The sequence below is a fragment of the Cupressus sempervirens genome, chromosome 5 (genome assembly GCF_028749045.1).
Source record: "Cupressus sempervirens isolate cs-2001-9-10 chromosome 5, ASM2874904v1, whole genome shotgun sequence".
In the NCBI taxonomy this organism is placed as follows: Eukaryota; Viridiplantae; Streptophyta; class Pinopsida; order Cupressales; family Cupressaceae; genus Cupressus; species Cupressus sempervirens.
The window spans coordinates 890,147,642-890,168,151 of NC_143122.1; the positions used below are offsets into that span (position 1 = coordinate 890,147,642).

Consider the following 20,510-nt stretch of genomic DNA (forward strand, 5'->3'; position numbering starts at 1 on the left):
GCGCTTTTGTATGGAATAAGCGACTCAATAGGCTTCTAAGAAATTAAAAGAGGTATAGGAGCTTATGCCCTATCTTAGCCATGCTTAATTTTACGTTCTTTCATAGCCATCCTTGATTTTACGTTCTTTCAAATTGGTACTTCATCTATGACAAGAAGAAGTTAGCCATCATGCATACCCTATAACCTAGTCAAGACTATTTGGTTTGTGGGAAGTTCCATGTCAAAATAGATCATAATAGCTTGAGATTCTTTATTAATCAAAGCACCTAAATGAAAAACAATATACAAGCCTATAACTTTTGATCTTGATTATGTTTGTCCCCAGATGCCCTATCATAAGGATCCCACCTTAACTCCATGAAAAACATTGGAGCCAATTAGAGGAATGACATCATTGCGAAATATGTTAAAGACACACAAGATGATAATATTCTAGAAGGAAATATGCTCAATGAAGAATACAAAGTAGTAGAAAAACTTTTCTTGTACAAGAATAGGCTTTCTTGGTACCCAATTCTAAAATGAAGGACACGATTATTAAGGAATATTGTGGCAACTCGTTAGCCGGTCACCATGGATTTGACAAAACTTACAAAAAAGGGGAAAATACTTTTGGAAGGGACTTAAAAAAAGATGTCCTTTGATGTGTACAAAAATGTATGACTATCAAAGAAACAAAACTGAAGAAAGTCATCCAGTCATGTTCCTACAACCTTCATCCAATCCAAATGAAAAATGGGAATTATCTTTATGGAATTCATAATCTGGTTACTCAAGGTTGAAGGAAAGGATTGTATGTATGTAGTGGTGGATTGTCAAGCTCTGCAAATAGTTGAAACTTCTAACCGCATGACCTTGCAAGTTATCAGTGGTAAAGATAGTTCCTGAGCCTATCTTGGTAAGTTCTCTTCCATTTAATAGGTACTAAACTTACACCCAATACAAGCTACCATCCCCAAATAGATGTACAAACAAAGATTGTAAACAAGTGATACAAGGATACTTGAGGAACTATGTCTCTAGACAAGAAAATGAATGGACAAGATGGTTGCACCTTGGTGATCATTGTTATAATACCTCCAACCACATGTCATTGTTCATCCAAGAAAGTTGAGTACCAAGGGCCAAGGACTTTGCACAACAAAATATGGATATCGCGAAGACTCTCAAGGGCATCTAGCATCGTACCTGGAACTAACAAAAGATCTATACCAATTGGAATTGCATTGAGAGAACGCTTGAAGTTGGAGGTTTGGCTTTCTTATGGTTACAACCTAAGTTATCGATTCAGATGCGGATATAGGATGTAGGATTTTTTCGGGTACGGATGTGTTTAAATTCTTTGCATATTAATAAATATGCAAAGAATTTAAGAAATTTATAAATACAAGAACTTAGAGTTAGAAACATAGAAATAGACAAACATACATCATTTGATAGTATCGTATGATGCTTTACCATTGATCAAGATTCAAGATTATTTATATGTCAATTAAATAGTTCAAACTTCAAATTTAACTTCATAGCCACAATTATTCATGTTCTAGACTCCATGTCCAAACTACAAAATCAAAAACATAGTTCACGATTCAATGTTCACTAATCAGAATCATAAGGATTCTCAAAAAATTCTGGATCCTCCTCATCTCCAACATTTGCAAGCTCCATATCATTTGAACCAAGAATGGTTCCACTTGCACTAGATGCACCCTGTGTCATAGACCTATCATCACCATCATCCACCATCTTAGTAAGATCATGAAGTGTTGCATCCAAGTTTGCACACTGAGGGAGTACATCCCAAATTTTGGCTGCCCCATCCAAGTATTCATCATCCTTATGTGACAAAAGATGCAAGCTGGTATGAATGTAGACCAAGTCCTCAGCTTTCTTTGACCCCAATTGGTTGCGCTTCACTCAATGGATATAAGAGTATGTAGCCCAATTCCTTTCAGCAGCATAAGAATTCACAACTCACATTGTGTTCACAAAATTAATTTTTAAACATACAAACGAAAAGCAAATGACAATATGATAGATGTTAAACACTAGATTGTAGAATACAAGTTGTATTCTAAAAACAAAAATCAAAACTTACTTGTGAGATGATTTTGATTGCAAGATGTTGTAGATGTTGGTATGGCTGATCATACATGTACCACCATGTGATTGCTCCCATTTCATTTTGGTCCTTAATTGGAAATGGAGTAAGTGTTGCTCCGAAAGCAAATAGTTAAACTCTAGCCTCACCTTTTCATGCATCTCATCATCTTGGAAGATTCTTGCAAAAGCTTTGGAGCACCCATTAGCAAACTCTTCATCACCATATGGTGCAATTCTATCTGGCATTGAAAGTATCGCCTCACTATAATACCTGAGAGATAAAGCATATGCAAGGGGGTGCAATGGGGTAGTCATCTTCTCCCAATGATGAAGAATTAATGCTTCTGCTTTAATGCATAAGGCTTGACATTCTGTAGGGTCACTCTCATGTGCTTGTATAGAATTTTTTACCATCTCAATCATGGTGTCCATGCCATTGTACACATCTGCCAAGCAAGGTGTATCTGTATCGGCAAAGTGAAGCATAGTCATGATGGGCTCGGTGATATCTAGTACGTATTGCACACGAGTCCACCAACAATCATCCAAGATCATACCCCTAATCTTTAGGGCTCTTTCTGTATTTGAAGCCTTCCACATACCCCATTGAGGACAAATGACCATTTGGCTCAAAGCGTCTTGCACCTTAAGAAGTCGTCTCATAACAATAGTATGAGATGCAAAACGGGTCTTAACAACCTAAGCAAGTGAACAAAAAGTGTAAATATTAACTAAATTGCAAATCCATGAAATTTAATAATTACAAAAAATTAATTTACCTTCAGCAACTCCAATTTTGAGTACGTTCTAAAAATGGATTGTGATTTTTTTCCAAACATTTGTGTGTCCTCTCCCTTTTTGTATATTTGCTTCACCTAATCTATTTGAGTGCCAATCTCTTGCATGATCAAGTTGAGGGAGTGTATAGTGCATGGTGTCCAAAAAATATGGTTATACCGACCCTCAACCAAAGCACCAACTCCCCTACAATTTTTGGCACTGTTTGTAACAACTTGGACCATATTCTCACTACCCACCATATCTATGGCCTTAATGAAAATATTAGAGATGAATTTTGAATCCTTCACCTCCATCTAACAATCAATTGCCTTTAGAAACATTTCCCGTTTGGGGGACACTGCAATCACATTAATTAATGACCTGTTTCTTGTATCTTCCCAACCATCAAACATAATTGTCACACCCAAAGTTTTCCAAGCACTTCTAATGGGTTGAAGTTCTTTCTCTATAGAAACTCTCTCCTTTTGCAAGAGTATGGTACACACCTTTTCATACCCAGGACTTGTGTAATCATTTGGTGCTTCTTTGATGACTCTTTCCATTTCCTTCCAATGTGGTGATCTTACCAGGTTGAACGCAAGGCCATTAGCATAGAGGCAACGTGCAATGGCTTCATTAGCGTGGTCTCTTGCCTTCATTTTAAATGTAGAGTGCAATGGGCCTCTTTTTTGGGCTGATGCACTATTTTCTACTTCTTCCTCCTCTCCCAATACAAGTACTTGCATGAATGAACGTTTGGAGGATACAATTGGTTCCGGTTCAATGGGTGATTGCATTTTGTTCATTTTTGAGGAAGGAGGTTGATAATAACTTTTTTTTGATCTTTTAACCAAACGATCGACAACTTCTTGTTCTTTTATGAACGAAGCTATCTGTGCATCAAACAACCCCTTCCCCTCTGCACCTTTGCATATTCCAAAAGCTCTACGAACTGGGCCCATAAAATGAAGTTTTACTCGGGAATAAGAGCTATTAAAAGGCTTTCTTTTGTTACTTTGATAATAACTACAACTCCAACTATAGGAGCCACCACTTGAAACCTGTGATATTCTTGTTGCATGTCTTCATAGAGGAGACCCTAAATTAATTTTGAAATTATCCCCTCCTTCCCCTGCCATTGAACTCTGACCTTGCCCTCCCTCCCACTGAACTTTGACTACTAGTGGCCCTAACTACCGGTGGCAACCATTCTTGCACAATACAATGTAGTTTCTTTCTATAATAAGAAATTGAATAAATTTAAATAAATAAAAAAACTATGAATATCAATTATCAAGCATACAAGTAAAAAACAATGATACAAAACCATTCGAATAGATACCTAAACTTGTTTCTAAATTTCTTTAGAAAAAATAAATTGAAACAAACATGGAAGATTTCTTCACAAACTTCCAAAGATTCATCAAAATCTCAAAAAATTTCATTGAGACACTCAAGAATAGGATAAAATGCTTACCTCTTTGTGTTTTAATGAACTTGTGGAAGTCAACTCTCGCCCTACGATGATTCCTCTTTGAAAATATAATTAAGTTGCCTTCAAAAGGCCAAAATGGAAGCCAAATGAGAAGAGCAAACCCAGCTGCAACAAAATGATAGTTGAATGGTTGAAAGACTTTCGAGAAAGAAGCAACCTTTTCTGGCCCATCTTTTTCAACAAACAGATTCCCCTGGAAAACATTATTCAGTTTTGCAACTGAATCTTGAAAAGGTCCCTCTTCATTGGTTTCTCACTTTTCCCTATTTTAAAATATCTGACCCTTATGTTTACCTTTGCTGTAAGGAAATATCATTTTATTTTTACCAATTTCTTTACTATTGACAAAAAAGTCTGCACCCTTGCTTGAGGTATGACCCTCAAGCGACCTTGTGTAACATGGAAACAACCTTCAAATGTGTGACTTGCGCTCTGAGGCTGAATCTTCGGAGAAGGCTGGCTTCCTTACTATTATGCACCCAAACTAAAACTGGCAAGGAAAAGGGAGAAGGAGAACTGAAAGAGAATGTAGAAAGGGAAAGGGGGTGATGCTCCGAGATAGAAGTGTGGTCACAGCTCTGCTTATGACTGCACTACACAACAATGAAAATCCAGAATACTCTAGTCTTGACTCTATTCTATGTCAAAGGAACCACATGCAGGTTTGGAACTGATTGAAGTGCTGAAAGGAAAGATATTTCACTATGCAACAATTACTAATAGACTTAACACAACATATGAATCAAGAAAACAGAAAGGAACTATTCACTACAAGGCAAATACATGCACTAGAGAGCAGAATGGTAAGAATAGGTAAGAAAATGAAAAGTTTTATTAATGGAAGGCAAAGTTGCAGTTACAATAACAGTGCACAAGGCTGTTGTCATGAACCAGAGAAGAACAGAGAAGAACTCAGAAAAAGTATTTACAACTTGTCTTTATAGAGCAGGCATAACTCGGATCTAAACTATGGAGTTCAAACCCCAACTTAAGTGGAGTTGAATTGCAGAGAGCAATAAATGAATATCAGAGTAAAATCTGATCTTAAAATCAGCTTGTTGTAGTGAAGTGACAAGAAGGGCAAAACAAATGCACCCAGCCGTAAGAAATCAAATCCCATGAGATTTGATCATTACATTCAATAAAGAGGCATGGAGATGCAAAGGTGTTGTGCAAACAAGGCCTAAGAATGTAGTTCAGCATTAAAGAACAATCCTTGTAATGTGTCATGGCCGCAACAAATGAATTCACACCACTGTTAGAAAACGCGTGATGGGATAACATGCACTGTTAACCTGCAGCAAAATTGTAGAGTTAACCCGCGTGGAATAAATCTGATTTGCCCCAAAAAAGATGAATCCTCGATGTAGATCTTCATTTTGAAATAGACGGCCCAAATGTTGCAAGAAATCTCCTCAACAAGTGAATAAAACCCAACTGTAGATCAAGATCTTCATAACAAATGGATGGCTGAGATGCATACATAAATTTTAAAAGATGCGTCCAGATCTAAGGCAGCTATGCAAAAATACAAAAACCATTGGATCAAAAGCAACCCAACATAAGAAGAATTTGCCATGTGGCATGAATCAGTTGGTCAACACATTCCCAATTGCACGGTGGAGGAGGCAGCATGCGATTTCATGAAAGCAAAAGGGTAAGCCTTCCGAAATAGCAAATTTCGTTATTTTGGAAAGAGGAGCAAAGTCATTCTCTAAAATGGCGAAAATGGTTAACCCTGACAGAAAACGTGTGTTAACCCGCAACTTGACAAATGAGACGACCTAGTTCACTAGGTCAAAGAACACACTGAACTAGCTCGATTGATGAAGGAACCAAGTCAATTTGGTTCATGAAGAGACCGAGTTAACACAAAATGTTAACCCCAACCTAATTATGTGTTAACCCACAAAAAGAAAATAGTCCATTGAAGATATCCCTGATCGGTTATTGATGGTGGGTTGAATGGGAGGCAAAAATGGCTAACACTTACGGTAACTCTCCCGTGAACATAATTTTCACCTTTAATGAAAAGATTTAATCTCTTAATAGATATTAAAAATTGCTAATCTGGGTGAATATAGTTTCACTTGAGATCGCAAACATATATCCAGGTTTCCTGTACAGTGAATTTCATCTTTCAGAACTTTGTGTAAATATTTTCAATTGAGTAGCAATACTCACTTGGCATATTGTTGGGCCTAGAGAGAACTATAATTTTTTAATTCTCAATACCATACTTCATGCAAAATGTTGCCTTTAATTCCCTTTACTTCTGGAAATGGATATAATTTTTAATTTTTTGATGTACCTTTGCCATTCAAGGGTAAATTTAGGAAAGTTGAACCCACTTTGTGTAAAGTTTCTGCTAATTCTTTGTTCTTTCGATCAAACTATTAGTTCAGTCTTGAATTGCTGAGAATGGTCTTCTAAATATTATGAATATTCAAATTGTTGAGGAATTTAACACTTATCTTAAATGTAGATCCAATACTCTACAATCGATCTTGATTGAATTAGAATATCTCTGATTTAGAATTCGTTGGATGTAAAATGCTTAGAGGAGCAGACTGCTGTAATTGTGTGTCCTATAAATTACATTTACAACCTACTATATATCCTTTCTAAAGGGTATTTCCCTTAGAGGGACATAACCCTTCCTAAATGAGCACTAATCAAACTCCTTCCTAGTCTGCGATTCATGAAGATATAATTAATAGCACTTAACAAACTAATTGTTAGTTTGGTTAAACATTATAATCTTGTTTCCTAAGAAGTCGCTGGCCCTTAGAGTCATATATAAAATGCTAATTTAGAGATATATTATACTGAGAAGAACATTTATGGTCTGTACTATCAAACCTGTAGGTGATCAGGTTAACATTATTAACACTCCCTCTTAAACTGATAATCCTATAGAGGGATATTATATCTAGCAACACCAATACAGAAGAATTAATACTCTCTATCTGTTTGATTCTTCTTAGTATATGGTATCATAGAACACATGATACAAAGTCATATTACTAAACCTGTGGTATGACAAATCACTACTACTAGTGATATTATACAGGATAAATCTGAAGAGTAATCTCTTCGTTTATCCAAATTGTGATTTCATAGAAACTAGTATCACAACAATATCCAGAGTTTAAGATCTATCAAAAAATAGGATAACCTCAGAGAAGAATAAAATTCTCCCTTTATCCAATTTGTGACTCATAAACATAGCAATGTCTACATCACAATATGATCTTGAACTCATCTAGATCTTACAGTAGAACTCTTATGTTTAACACATTATCTAAGAGATAGTCATCTCTCATAATGTTTTGTACAAGTGTCCATTATTTTTCAGAGATCATCACCTCTTAAAATAATGAATACAAATGGTGGAGCCATAACAGTCGATAGCTTGACAAAAATAAAATTATTTTATTAATAATCAAAAGAGTACAAATGGATTACAACTCAACCATACCAAGTCTCCTCTCGAAATGTTCTATCTTTACTCTAGATAGAGGTTTGGTGAGTATGTTTGCTATCTAATTTGCAGTACAAATGTATTCCAATTTTACAGAATTCCTGTCTATCATATCTCTTACATAATGGTAAGAAATTTCAATATGTTAAAACCTGTCATGGAAAACTAGATTCACTAAGAGTTTGATGGAACTCTGATTATCACAATGAATAATCGTAGGATTCATGGCTTGCCCAAGTAAATTAATAATCCTACAAGTAACTTCCTCAGCCAGACTGCTTCATGAGAGGCCATTGCTGTTGCAATGTATTCTGCTTCTATGGAGCTCTGAGCAACTAAAGACTGCTTTTTGCATATCCAAGATATTAGAGTTGATCCTAAATTGAAACAGCATCTTGAAGTGCTTTTCCCGTCTTTAACACTTCCACCCCAATCTGAATCGGTGAATCCATGCAAATCTAAAGCAACTTTCTCATATTTGAGTCCAAAATTAAGGGTGCCTTGTAAGTATCTCATAGTGTGTTTAATCGCAACTAGGTGAATCTCCTTTGGTTCACACATAAACTGATTTAAGGCATTAACTGCATAGCAAATATCTGGTCTTGTATTTACGAAGTACATAAGTGATCCAATCATCTGTATGTAGAGAGTAGAATCTATGGAAGGTGATTCTACTACTGCTTCTTTAAGTTTATGTAAATTAGTCTCCATTGCAGAAGACATAGACTTGCAATTCCACATTCTAAATCTGTTGAAAATGTCTGATGTGTACTTCCCTTGATTAAGTATGATACTGTCAGAATACTATCATACTTCTAATCCTAGGAAGTAATGGAGAAGCCCCAAGTCTTTCATCTCGAATTCTCTAGTTAGATCTTTCTTGCATTGATCTATAAGATGATCATCACCTTGATTAATAAGTCATCAACATACAATATCAGAATTACCATATCATTTTTATCTCTTTTATAATACAAGTTTGAATCGGCTTCATTCTTGGAGAATCCTAAGCCGGTGAGATATTTATCAATTATTTCATACCAGGCCCTGGGAGCTTGTTTAAGCCCATAAAGAGCTTTCTTGAGCTTGCAAACAAAAGTGTTAGGATCATGAGTTTCAAATCCTTCCGGTTGCTCTAGATAGACTTCTTCTTAAATATTTCCATTTAGGAATGTTGTTTTTACATCCATCTGATGTACCTTCCATCCCTTTGATGCGGCAATTGCTAAGACTGCTCTTACGGAGGTATATTTGGCAATAGGAGCAAAGGTTTCTTCATAATAAATCCCTTCTTTCTGAGAAAATCCTCTGGCTACAAATATGACTTTATACTTCTCAATACTACTGTCAACAACATGCTTTATTCTAAATATCCACTTAGAAGAAACAACAGGTTTTTCTTTAGGTCTTGGAACAATTTCCCAAACATCATTTTTTATGATAGATTGGTATTCTTCTGTCATAGCTTCTTTCCAAGCTATCTGTTTAATAGCATCAGAGGGATTGGTTGGCTTTGTTTTGGATAAGTCACTCATGTTAGCTGTATAACCAGAGAATCTTTTAGGTCTTTTGCTTTCTCTGACTGTTTCGGAAGGTGCAACAAAGTCTTGGGCTGCTTCAATTGTTTTAATGGCCCAAAGTGGTCTTTTCTTTGAATTTTCTTTAAGGTTCATATTTTGAATTTCATCTTTGATTTCTTCTAAGTTCTCCCTCTGGGACCCAAAGTCACTATTTCTTTCAAAAATAGATAAAGAAGAAGGTTCATCAGAACTTATGACTCTTTTGAATGCAAGATCTTCGTCAAAGATTACATCTCTGCTAAGTTCAATAGTTTTTTGTCCAGGTATGAAAATCCTATATGCTTTAGAAGTTTCACTATACCCTACAAAAATACCTTTCCTCCCAGAGGGTTCTAACTTGGTTCTATTTTCTTTTGGAATATGGATATATACAGGACGTCCAAAAATTCTAAGAGGACTTATATTGGGTTTTACTTTAGTAAATACTTTTTCAGGGATTTTATCTTAAAGATAGGAGTGAGGGCTTCTGTTTTGCAGTACAAGAGGCTTCTGCCCAAAGATAGTATTCTAGATTTTGGTCAAAAATCATAGCCCTAGCAGCTTCTATAATTGTCCTATTCTTTCTTTCTGCTACCCTGTTTTGGTCTGGGTTATAAGGAACAATGTACTCCCTCTTAATTCCTGATTCGTTACAAAACTTTTAAACAAGTCTGAGGTATATTCTCCTCTGTTATCAGTTCTAAGGGTTTTAATTTTATGTCTTGAAATTTTTTTAGTTAATGCTTTGAATTCTTTAAATCTTTGTAGGATTTTTTCTAATTCCTTGCATTTTAAAAAGTAAATCCATGTTTTCCTAGAGAAGTCATATATGAACAAGATATAATACCAAAATTCTCCAAGAGAAGGAATAGACATAGGTCCATATAAATTGGAATGAATTAATTCTAGTACATTATTTGTTTTTCTAGTACTATCATGAAAGGGACTTCTGGTGCTTTTACCCAGAGCACGCCCTTTGCAAATACTAGGATGGTCTTTATTTAATTTGGGTAATCCAGTAACCATCTTCTCCATAGTTGATAAGGTTTTAAAATTTAGATGCCCTAATCTTCTGTGCCATATTTCATTTGTATCTATAGCTTCATGGACTAGGGCTTGAGTGGATTGACTAGATTCTGTATTTAATTCATACAAATATTCTTTTCTTTGACCAATTAACTTTGCTTTTTTGATAGAAGAGTTATTAGCCCAAGTTAATACTTTTCCATCTATGAATGCAACATTATGTCCATCATCTTCAAGTGCTGTAATTGAGATTAGGTTTCTTTTAATCCCTGGTACATAGAGTACACCTTTAAGAAGAAGAGTATTTCTTGATCTTAGTTTCAAAGTACAATTTCCAATTCCTTCAACGGGGTGTGCTGAGTTATCACCAATGTTAGCTTCACTATTAACCTTCTCTGATAAAAAATCTAGAGTTTCTTTGTATCTCGTTATATGTGTAGAAGATCCACTATCAATTACCCATGCTTTATTTGAAATTTCATTTGATAGAGAGGAATACAAAACACGGTTCTCAGGATCATTAGTATCTTCTTCTTTAGTGACATATGTACAATTTGCCTGTTGTTTGGAATTTTTAAGACAATTAGATCTATAGTGTCCAAATTTTTCGCATTTGAAACTATTTATTTTAGATAGATCTTTCTTGGGCTTCACATTTTTTTGATTTCCCTTTTTCTTCTTGAAATGCTTCTTCTTGCCCTTATAAGAGTTTGTATTAAGAATGTAAAGTTCTTCATCTTCTACTTTTGGTTTCCCTCTTTTCTTTAGTTTTCTAGATTCCTCTTGAAGACAACTATTCTTGAGTTTGTTAAAGTCCAGAAGCTGATCTCTCGCACTTATTCTTTGTGCGAATGTCTCCCATGAATCTGGCAATCCATGTATAGCCATAAGTATTAATTTTGTGTCACTAATGATGGTTCCTATGCTTGATAGTTCATCTCTAATGCCGGAAACTCTTAGGAAATAAGAATTTATCGATTCTCCTTTCTTTATTTGAATGTGATTTAGTTGCCTTTTTAGTGCAAGAACCCTGGTTGCATTTTTTATTTCATATGCATTTTGTAATACGTTCATCATATCAAAGGCAGTTTGATGTTTTTTAAGCATAGGTACAATATCATTTTTAACTCCATCCAAGATGATTTGAATAGCTTTTCTATTTTCTTTTCGCCATATAGATTTGTGAGGTTCAACTGGGGGTTGTTTGGATGCTCCGTCAACGAATTGTTTAACATTGTTCTCTTCAAGAATCATCAAGATTCTGAATTTCCAGGCTTCAAAGTGTTCTTTTCCATCAAACTTGTCCTCAATTCTTATTGTGTATGCCACTGAAGATAGGAGAAAGCTACTAAATATATATGAAGTTTGATAACTGAGTTTTGCAGAGCCCTAGAACCGATAACTTGGCTCTGATACCATGTAAAGTTTCTGCTAATTCTTTGTTCTTTGGATCAGACTATTAGTTCAGTCTTGAATTGCTGAGAATGGTCTTCTAAATATTATGAATATTCAGATTGTTGAGGAATTTAACACTTATCCTAAATGCAGATCCAGTACTCTACAATCGATCTTGATTGAATTAGAATATCTCTGATTTAGAATACGCTGGATGTAAAATGCTTGGAGGAGCAGACTGCTGTAACTGTGTGTCATATAAACTGCATTTACAAACTACTATATATCCTTTCTAAAGGATATGTCCCTTAGAGGGACATAACCTTTCCTAAATGAGCACTAATCAAACTCCTTCCTAGTCGGCGATTCATAAAGATATAATTAATAGCACTTAACAAACTAATTGTTAGTTTGGTTAAACATTATAATCTTGTTTCCTAAGAAGTCTCTGGCCCTTAGAGTCCTATATAAAATGCTAATTTAGAGATATATTATATTGAGAAGAACATTTATGGTATGTACTATCAGACCTGTAGGTGATCAGGTTAACATTATTAACACTTCGGTTTGGAGTGTGATCATCTGGTGTGTGTGCACAAGACACATAAAGCCCCATGACTCTGGAAGCAGCTTGCACACTGTACTGGTTGCATTTGTGCAAACTATGCTCCCCTGTGAAAAGATCGGAAATGTGAAAGAAAATGGAAAAAGTTGAGCTTCTCTGCAATGACAGTCATTACAGAACTCTATTGAAGATCAAGACCAGATTGAGTATTGAGATTTCCAGTATTTAGCATGTTTTCAATAACTTTGATAATACTCCCAGAAGGAGCCTTATCCATTGCCTTCTTTGCCTTATTTATATCTTGAAGAACAAACTCAAAACTTGTATCCTGCATCTCCCGCAGAAGTTGCGCCCTAACCTTGAATAACCATTCATGGAGCTTCTCCTTTACCAACTGTGTCGATTCCTATAATGGCATTATGTTTGAGATAGTGTATCTTAACCTGCGCAATTCCTCAGCACAAATTTCAACTTGAAGTTGTAACTGGTCTGGAGTATGTAGAGAAGAGGCAAGGAATTCAGGACATGATAGATATCCAAAGATTTTTCTTGAAATTTAGTGATATTCTGCTGGCTGCAAAGTACCCTATAAACTTGACTCCCTTTTGTACTACATCTTTCTATAAGTTCCTGAGCCTTCTTCAAAGAAGAATATAGTTCTTCAAATACCCTGACAACTGATCCCATCAAAGCTGTCTTTGAGTCCTTAACATCATCCAGCAGAGGCTTCAAAAGCTTCAATCGTTCAACCAGACATTGGCAATTTGTATGATCTGCCCCAGTCTTTCCATTCAGCGTCACAATTTCATGAATTGCTTGATAAATGTCAGCAAATAAAACATGTAGAGTATCCATAGGCCTTACACTGTCACCTTGTACATAATGACGATCTGCAATGTTTTGAGCAGAAGGAAATCATAGCATTGCCATGTCATAAAGACCACAGTCTCTGAAAAACAGCATCCCCCTGGGCTTCAAAATCAATAAGCATTCTTTTATGACATGTGACATTCTCTTCAAAGGTACTGAAGACACAGTGAATATCTATCACTGTGTCACGAAGTCCAATCTACCGGTGCAGTATAGCCAACTGGGAAATGTTCCAATAGAGAAGTCACAACAGAATGGTTTGATGATGTGCTTCAGACATTCCAATTGTAGCAACCACCATTTCTTGAGCTCTCTCTAGAGTAACCATGATACAGTCACATGCATAGACAATTCAACCACTATTTTGCCTCATAATCCTCTGTTTTTGCAACTTCGGAGATTGACCGTAAGAGCTGGAGCTCGGCATTGGAGTTGCATGCATTTTTTTTGAACTTAAGAAAGAGCCCGATCCTCTGCTTATCTCAGCTATTCCAAAGCCTTTATAAACTGCCGGGAGAAAATATAACTTTGGGCGTTCTTGTCGAGCTTTTCTTTGAAACTCACTAGCCACCCAATAATATCTACATCATAAATTAACCAAGGATTATAAGAAAGAAGTGTTTCTTCTACTTCCCAATGTTCTTTGCATAGTCGATCATAGGGCTATTCATAATGGACTCCAACATTTGTCAATTAAATGCCATAAAATTTGTCCATTGCATCATATTTATGGATCTCATTTTTAGTTGTGATTCTAGAATAATTTTGCTAAAACAGTGACCTTGAAACAAATCAAGCATGGGGTAAATATAATGCCCATCACGCTGCCCATTTTGTGAATCGGTAACTTGATCACGAATTCTGCCAACAATGGATCAAAGATGTATTATGAATCCAATATTCAAAACAATGCAAATAGCCCAATCACGCCTATATAACAGTTATAACCATACAAGAGGTCACGATTTCTGATCATCTATGGGAATGTATGAGTATCCACTCAAAGTAAGCAAGAATGGTTTACAATATCAATTGGCTAATTTTTGTTATTGGACGTTCATTTGATGGGAAGTGGGAATGTGTGCCGATATTCTATTGCTTCTAATGTATAATTAATAATGAAGATTCCAATAAGCTTAATCTACCATTCCATCATGGAGGGGAGTGTACATATAGGGATTGTAAGTAGTATAAGATCCATTTGAGAGTGGTAACCCTGAGTGGGGCAGGGAGGTTGAATGGTGGCTGTCACTTTCTCGCTCTTGGGCTTGATGGATAGGTTCCATGTGCCCTGTACGATCTCCCATGGTGCTTCATAATGAGGATGGGTTCTTTGAAAAAGCCTTAAGGAAATCTCGTGTACATTAGGATTATATAATAATGATTAGAATTTTCTTTGGAACATTGTTGAACTATGTGTTTGTTTAGCTATTGATAACTAACTTGGTGTGGGCCTTAAACCAAGGTATTAATCCAGACCTCGTTTAGGGGTCCTAGTGAAAATTAAGTGAAGTTCTAATAGGGAACATTATGCTCTCCCTCTCCCTCTCTATCTCCCTTTTCCCCTTCTCTCTTTCTATCTCTCTCTCTACATCTATCTATTTGTCTCTCTTTTCCTCTCTCGCTCTATCTGCATCTACTTCTAGACATGTCATAGTCTCTTTGCCCATTCATCTCTCCTCTCATCTCTTTCTCTCCCTCTCTAGCTTCCTCTTCCTCAACCTCTGTATCTCTCTCTCTCTCTCTCATGGACATCAAAAACGTATGTCAAAAATAGACCAAAATTTTCCCCATTTCACCTTCCACTCCTCTTTGGCGTACCCATCACACACCAATAGCAATTACTGGTTAGTACCAATGCCAGAAAAAAAAAAGGGCAGAGATCACTGGGATCGAACAACCTTAAGACATTTTCACTGCCTAACTCTGATGTGAGATGGCAATACATACCAAATTGTCTCAAAAAATAGGATAATTTTTTTCCATGTTGTGCATTGTGGTGCTAGAAATCAACTCATGCATCTCAGACAAGACATAGAACTGCTTGTACCAAATTAAGTAGTCTATCATTAATTTGCAAACATTTCACCGTCAAACCATTTTTTTTTGTAGAATCTTTTGGAAGTTTTATGCTACACTAACAATTTTACCATAAAATTTGTAATTCTGAAAACACTGCGGTTGAGTTCAATATTTCCTGAGCTCTTTAATACGTGTCTACTAATTACACAGATGCTGAAATCAATACACATTAAGGTTGAGTTTATCCTGTTAAACATTTGTAAGTATTACTGTACAGAAGCTTCATTTTAACCAATGATAGAAATGCTTGCAATTGCCTTGTGCATCTGCACAAAGGTTCAATTAATGTTCTGCATTCAGCTACCGTGTCTAATTTTGAAGATAAGTTTCTATCAGATTATATGCTGGAAAGAATTGTTGCTGGCTTTTAACCAAGGTTGCTGACTGATTTGTGGGTCAATTCAATAGAAATAAAAATAAAATTTAATAACTAAATAAAGAAATACTAACACAGATCAATAAAATATTAAAAGTAACACTACAAGAAATTTGAAACGGCAAAGAGGTCAAAGGATTTCAGATCTAGAAATAAGGCCTAAAAACCACCCTTCCATTGACGGACATATACTCCTCTGTTACGCATTACTATTTTGTGTTTCAGTTTTACTGCACGAAACTTCTTCTTATGCTTAAATTGCTTTAATGTGTGCCATTCTTCCTGGCTGGTTACTGTTCACTAATTCATTGTCCTTAAGTTGTTGCACTGTTTCGAAAGGAGAGTTTAATCATGTCTTACAGACTCAAATAATAAGCTTAAAAAGGCGAACCTTGAGACATGCATTCATTCATGTTGTGACTTATGGCAAAGAGGATACATAATTCTCTGCGAAGTTCTGCATACAATATATAAGTGTTTTTATTAGGGTTCTAGGTTACTTCCAATAGTTTCATGCTTCCCAATCGCTTTATATGATTCTACCTTTATATGCTAATTTAACCGCATTTCTATTGGGACATCTTTCATTGCAACTTGTTTTTTGTAATTAGTGCAAGGGAGTAGTACTCATGGCTGTGCAAAGTTTTGGGATGGAAGATTGTCACAAAGTGTTAAGTGAATGCCGCCTTTGTCAAGGCTCTTTAAGCAATGATGTTGGGGTGATATTAGAGTGGATGCAAAACTCCATTAATGGGTCTTAAATATATCTTTATATATGTATTACTGATACTCTAAGATGTATGTGGGCATGTTTTGGAAGAGGGTAGCCAGCTCATCTCACATGTTAATTTTGTAGTAGAATTTATAGGTAGTCTAAGGCCATCACACTATTATCAAATTTATATTCTGTTCTCCTTTTTTTCTTAATGTTGAGTATATTTTGTTGTTACAATACTTGGAGGATTCCACTCCAGTATTGCGTTTGGTCTATCATTTTGTACATTTTTTAGATATATCATATCTGTTTATCATTGAATATTTTGCTTAAATAGAAACTGTAAGATCGTAATTCCAATGCAGCATTCACCTGAGTTTTTGGTTCTGCAGCTTTTTGTCTCCATTCCTCTAAAATTGCCTGCACCAGACCCTGCATGGAATTATCCGAACTCTGTACATTTCAAGCTTTAGCATTATCGGTGGTCACAAGCATAATTATGACTGATTTTTTTGATTTATCTATGCTCATCGTACCTACTTAAATGCTTACCTTGTTATAAAAGACTGCATTGCACTATTGTTAATTAGTTCATGGCTTGATTTTTTTGGTGATACTATATCCAATACATTTAACAAGTTAATACATATCCAAACTAAATGTACTGGATATGGTGTTACATGTCTTTGGGAAAGGGAGGGCTCTGGTTTCAATAAATCCTATTTGCTCCTATACTTTTGCTTCCTTGCTTGTTGATTTATAGCTACAAACCAATGCTAAATGTACAATTTTTCACATTCATCTGCATATCTTTTCATTTTGAATTCTGTACGGATTCCTTCATATATTACAATTCAAGTTGTTTTATCAATCATTAAAATCAACAGTTAGAGCAAGCACTAATTATCTAATTGGAAATTTCTTAAACAGGAGCCTCGGTTAGGTAGATGGGGTCGCATTCAAGCTGCTCGCAACGGTGTTGCTTTGTACCCTATAGATATTTCATGATGAGCATGAGGAGAAAATTGGAATTATCGTATCATATCTTTGTTGCTTCTCTCAGTGATATGCCTGGTATGTACATTAGTGTATAGGAGAACTTGGTGCATGTTTTGGGAAATCCTTTATAGCAACACATTCTCCTGATTTGTTAATGTTTGCTTTATGTCTAAGGTCGTCTGCCGCATTTCAAGTTTCAAGCACCAAGATCGTTCTGACCCCTAACTGTGGCCGACTAGAATATTTTATTCGGGAATATATCAAATGTATTTTTAGGAAGTTGGCTTGGCATGAGACTTAGTGCAGAGAGAATTTTCTAATTTTGTCCTCTCAATCTATGCATTCTTTTATTTGTTGTAAAGCCAATGTAATTTTGTAGTAGATATGAAAAAAATTGCTTAATGATTTAATCTTTTTAATACACCTCTAGAAGTTGCCTTCTTGAGGTCAATTTTGAGAAACCTGAATCTACATCAGGTGCCATGCAAATTCGCCAGATTTTATCAAATTTTAGGCTATATCTAAATGGGCCTCGCAAAATAATTTTACATAGAAGGTGAATTGTATGGCCTATCAGTGCATGTCTCATTATTTAGTGGAGTTGGATTCTACTGAACATTATGTATTTTGGCATTTCTCATATTTAACTTTTCTGTAATACAGAAAATGTGCTCGATCTTTACTTGTATCATAAAGAATTATGTCATCAAATTGTCAAACAAGGTGACTGACACATGAGGTTGGTAGTACAAAATTACATTAAAGTCGCAAAAAATTAAAGAATGGATTTCACAACATAAAAATGCAATGTGCTGTAACATATAACTCACGAAACCATAATCAGGAGCTGGTGATAAATTGAATGGCTGTATGTTACTGCATGTGTGGCACCTTTTATGCTGAAATCAATCGTTGTATTATTTTTGGCATTTTAACGTTATGGTGTTATATAATGTGTAATGTAGATCAAAGTTAAATATGTAGTTCTTTGTCAGCTGAAGACCACATTAGACTGCACGGATGGCATCCTTTTCAAGTTTAAATCAATTGGTGTCAATTTTCATTGTAACTATATGTTTTATACTTTTTGCAATTTAGATTAATGTTAAATTTGGAGTTCAAGTGCAGTAAAATAAGCAATGGGCACTGTATGGCACACATGCAAGGAGTTACAATTCACCATGGCTATTAGAGAATACAATGAGTGCCGGTCACGACAATAACCAATAGTATTCCACATTACACAAAGAAGCGAAGTTCCACTCAGTGGTAGAGAACTGCACATATCAGAATATTGCATGTGGGGTGAACTTTATGATTTTACATTTTGAGCTTATTTGCATGCTATTTCCATAGCTATACATTTGAAGATTGACAACATTAGTTGGCTTTTGATTTGCATGCTTTTATGCAAAGTCTTGTTGAGTCTATTGGTGCAAAAACAGTGACAATCACTTAAAATCATTGTTGTTGATGTGTAAGGGCATGACATAATTTGCTTCATCAAATTGTAAATGATGACACGCACACACAAAAACTAGGCAAGGTTAGTTTCTCCATTCATCAAACCTTGAGATGAATAGATTTAAAGGCCTGGAGCAAAGATGAAGGATGACAATAATCCAAATTGTTTTCCCTAGGATGATGAAATAATGTTAATATCATATTCTTTGAATGATACAGAAAGTGAAAAATGAATTGATACTTTGCCAATTGTGGATGGTAGAGAACTTGTGCTCTTGTAAGAGGTCAAAAGTTCAAATCTGTAGTGGGGAGGGGTTGTACACCTTATATTAAAAGCATTAATATAAGCACAATAAGAATAGCAATCGACCAAACAGTACTATCCTAGGGTGATGAAATAATGTTTTTGATTAACTAAAACAGGGTTTGAAGGGATCTTGAAACCTTGTACAAGCCTAAAGTTTTCAATGAGTGCATAAACAAAAGGTACAATAAATAAATGCAGAACTAGTCACCCCCCAATCTAAGGGTAACCATGGTGACAAAAAGCCAGTCACCAGCCAAAAGAGAAGATCCAGCTAGGAGGCAGGGCCAGATACATCACGATTTGCCCTTTGATTTAGAGCCTCCCTTGCATGATCGAAGATTCATTTTTAAGGAGCAGATGGCCTAGTTTTCTTTCTTTTTACTGGATTCCAACTATCCTCCACCTTAGTTGCTTCAGCAATCCGATCTCCAGAAGAAACAGAACAATGGAACCCAAGAGAATTCGAGAAAACAACAATCTCCCTAGAAGAACCCAAAGCCAGTTGGCCCCCCACTGAAATAGGAGGAAAGTCCAGAACAAGGGCAGGGCCAAGAGAAGGAACAGGGTCCTGGCCCCCAATAGGACCACGAGGAACAACAAACTCCTTCACCGAAGAATCATCTGCAAGGGAGACATTCGTAGACAAGGGTAGAACAGAGGAGGTCTCCAAAGAAGGGGCCACAAGAGAGCCATTTGAGACAACAGTCATGGCAGCCACCAAAGAGTCCTAAGGAGAGTCACCATCCCCAACAGAGGGGGCTTTGAGGATAGTGTAATGATCATTCGACACATTCTTCCACCAAGGAGACTTCTTCTGTCTAGGTTTTTCAGAGGAGCAGCAAGGTGACCGGTCTTGTGGCACTTCCTGCATCGAAAAGGGATACCTTCGTAATCAAGACACTGGATCCAAGATCCAATTAGAGAGGCCAAACAAATCTTCGCTGAGAGACCTTTGGAGATGTTGACCTCAACTAGGATCTGAGCATAAGTGGTGCTATACACATTGGAAGAAGCATAAGTGGTGAAATAATGTTAATATCATATTCTTTGAATGTTAAAAAAAGCTAAAACAATGATTCAATACTCAACTTTAGATGGTGGGAAACTTGTGTTCTTGTAAGAGAGGTCACGAGTTAAAATGTATAGGAGATAGGGTTTGCACACCTTATATTAGAGGTGCAATAACATGTCTCCTAGATATTTAAGTATGAGGTAGTCTTGTATAATGGATTATAAATGACCTATGTGCTATGCCATTTCAATGTTCAAAATAAAATAAAGTTCATCC

The 20,510-nt window shown here is 35.9% G+C and overlaps 1 protein-coding gene across 1 annotated transcript in view; it reads left to right on the top strand.

The window, feature by feature from the left end:
- LOC149558781 (U3 snoRNP-associated protein-like EMB2271) overlaps positions 1–18,149 on the top strand; it is a 42,347-nt gene extending 24,198 nt beyond the window's left edge. The window contains exons 7-8 of the mRNA XM_089832848.1: positions 17,383–17,526; positions 17,626–18,149. Of these exons, the coding sequence (XP_089688974.1) occupies positions 17,383–17,460 (78 nt within the window). The 3' untranslated portion in view covers positions 17,461–17,526; positions 17,626–18,149. The remainder of the gene's footprint in view (positions 1–17,382; positions 17,527–17,625) is intronic.
- Positions 18,150–20,510: the final 2,361 nt, after the last annotated feature.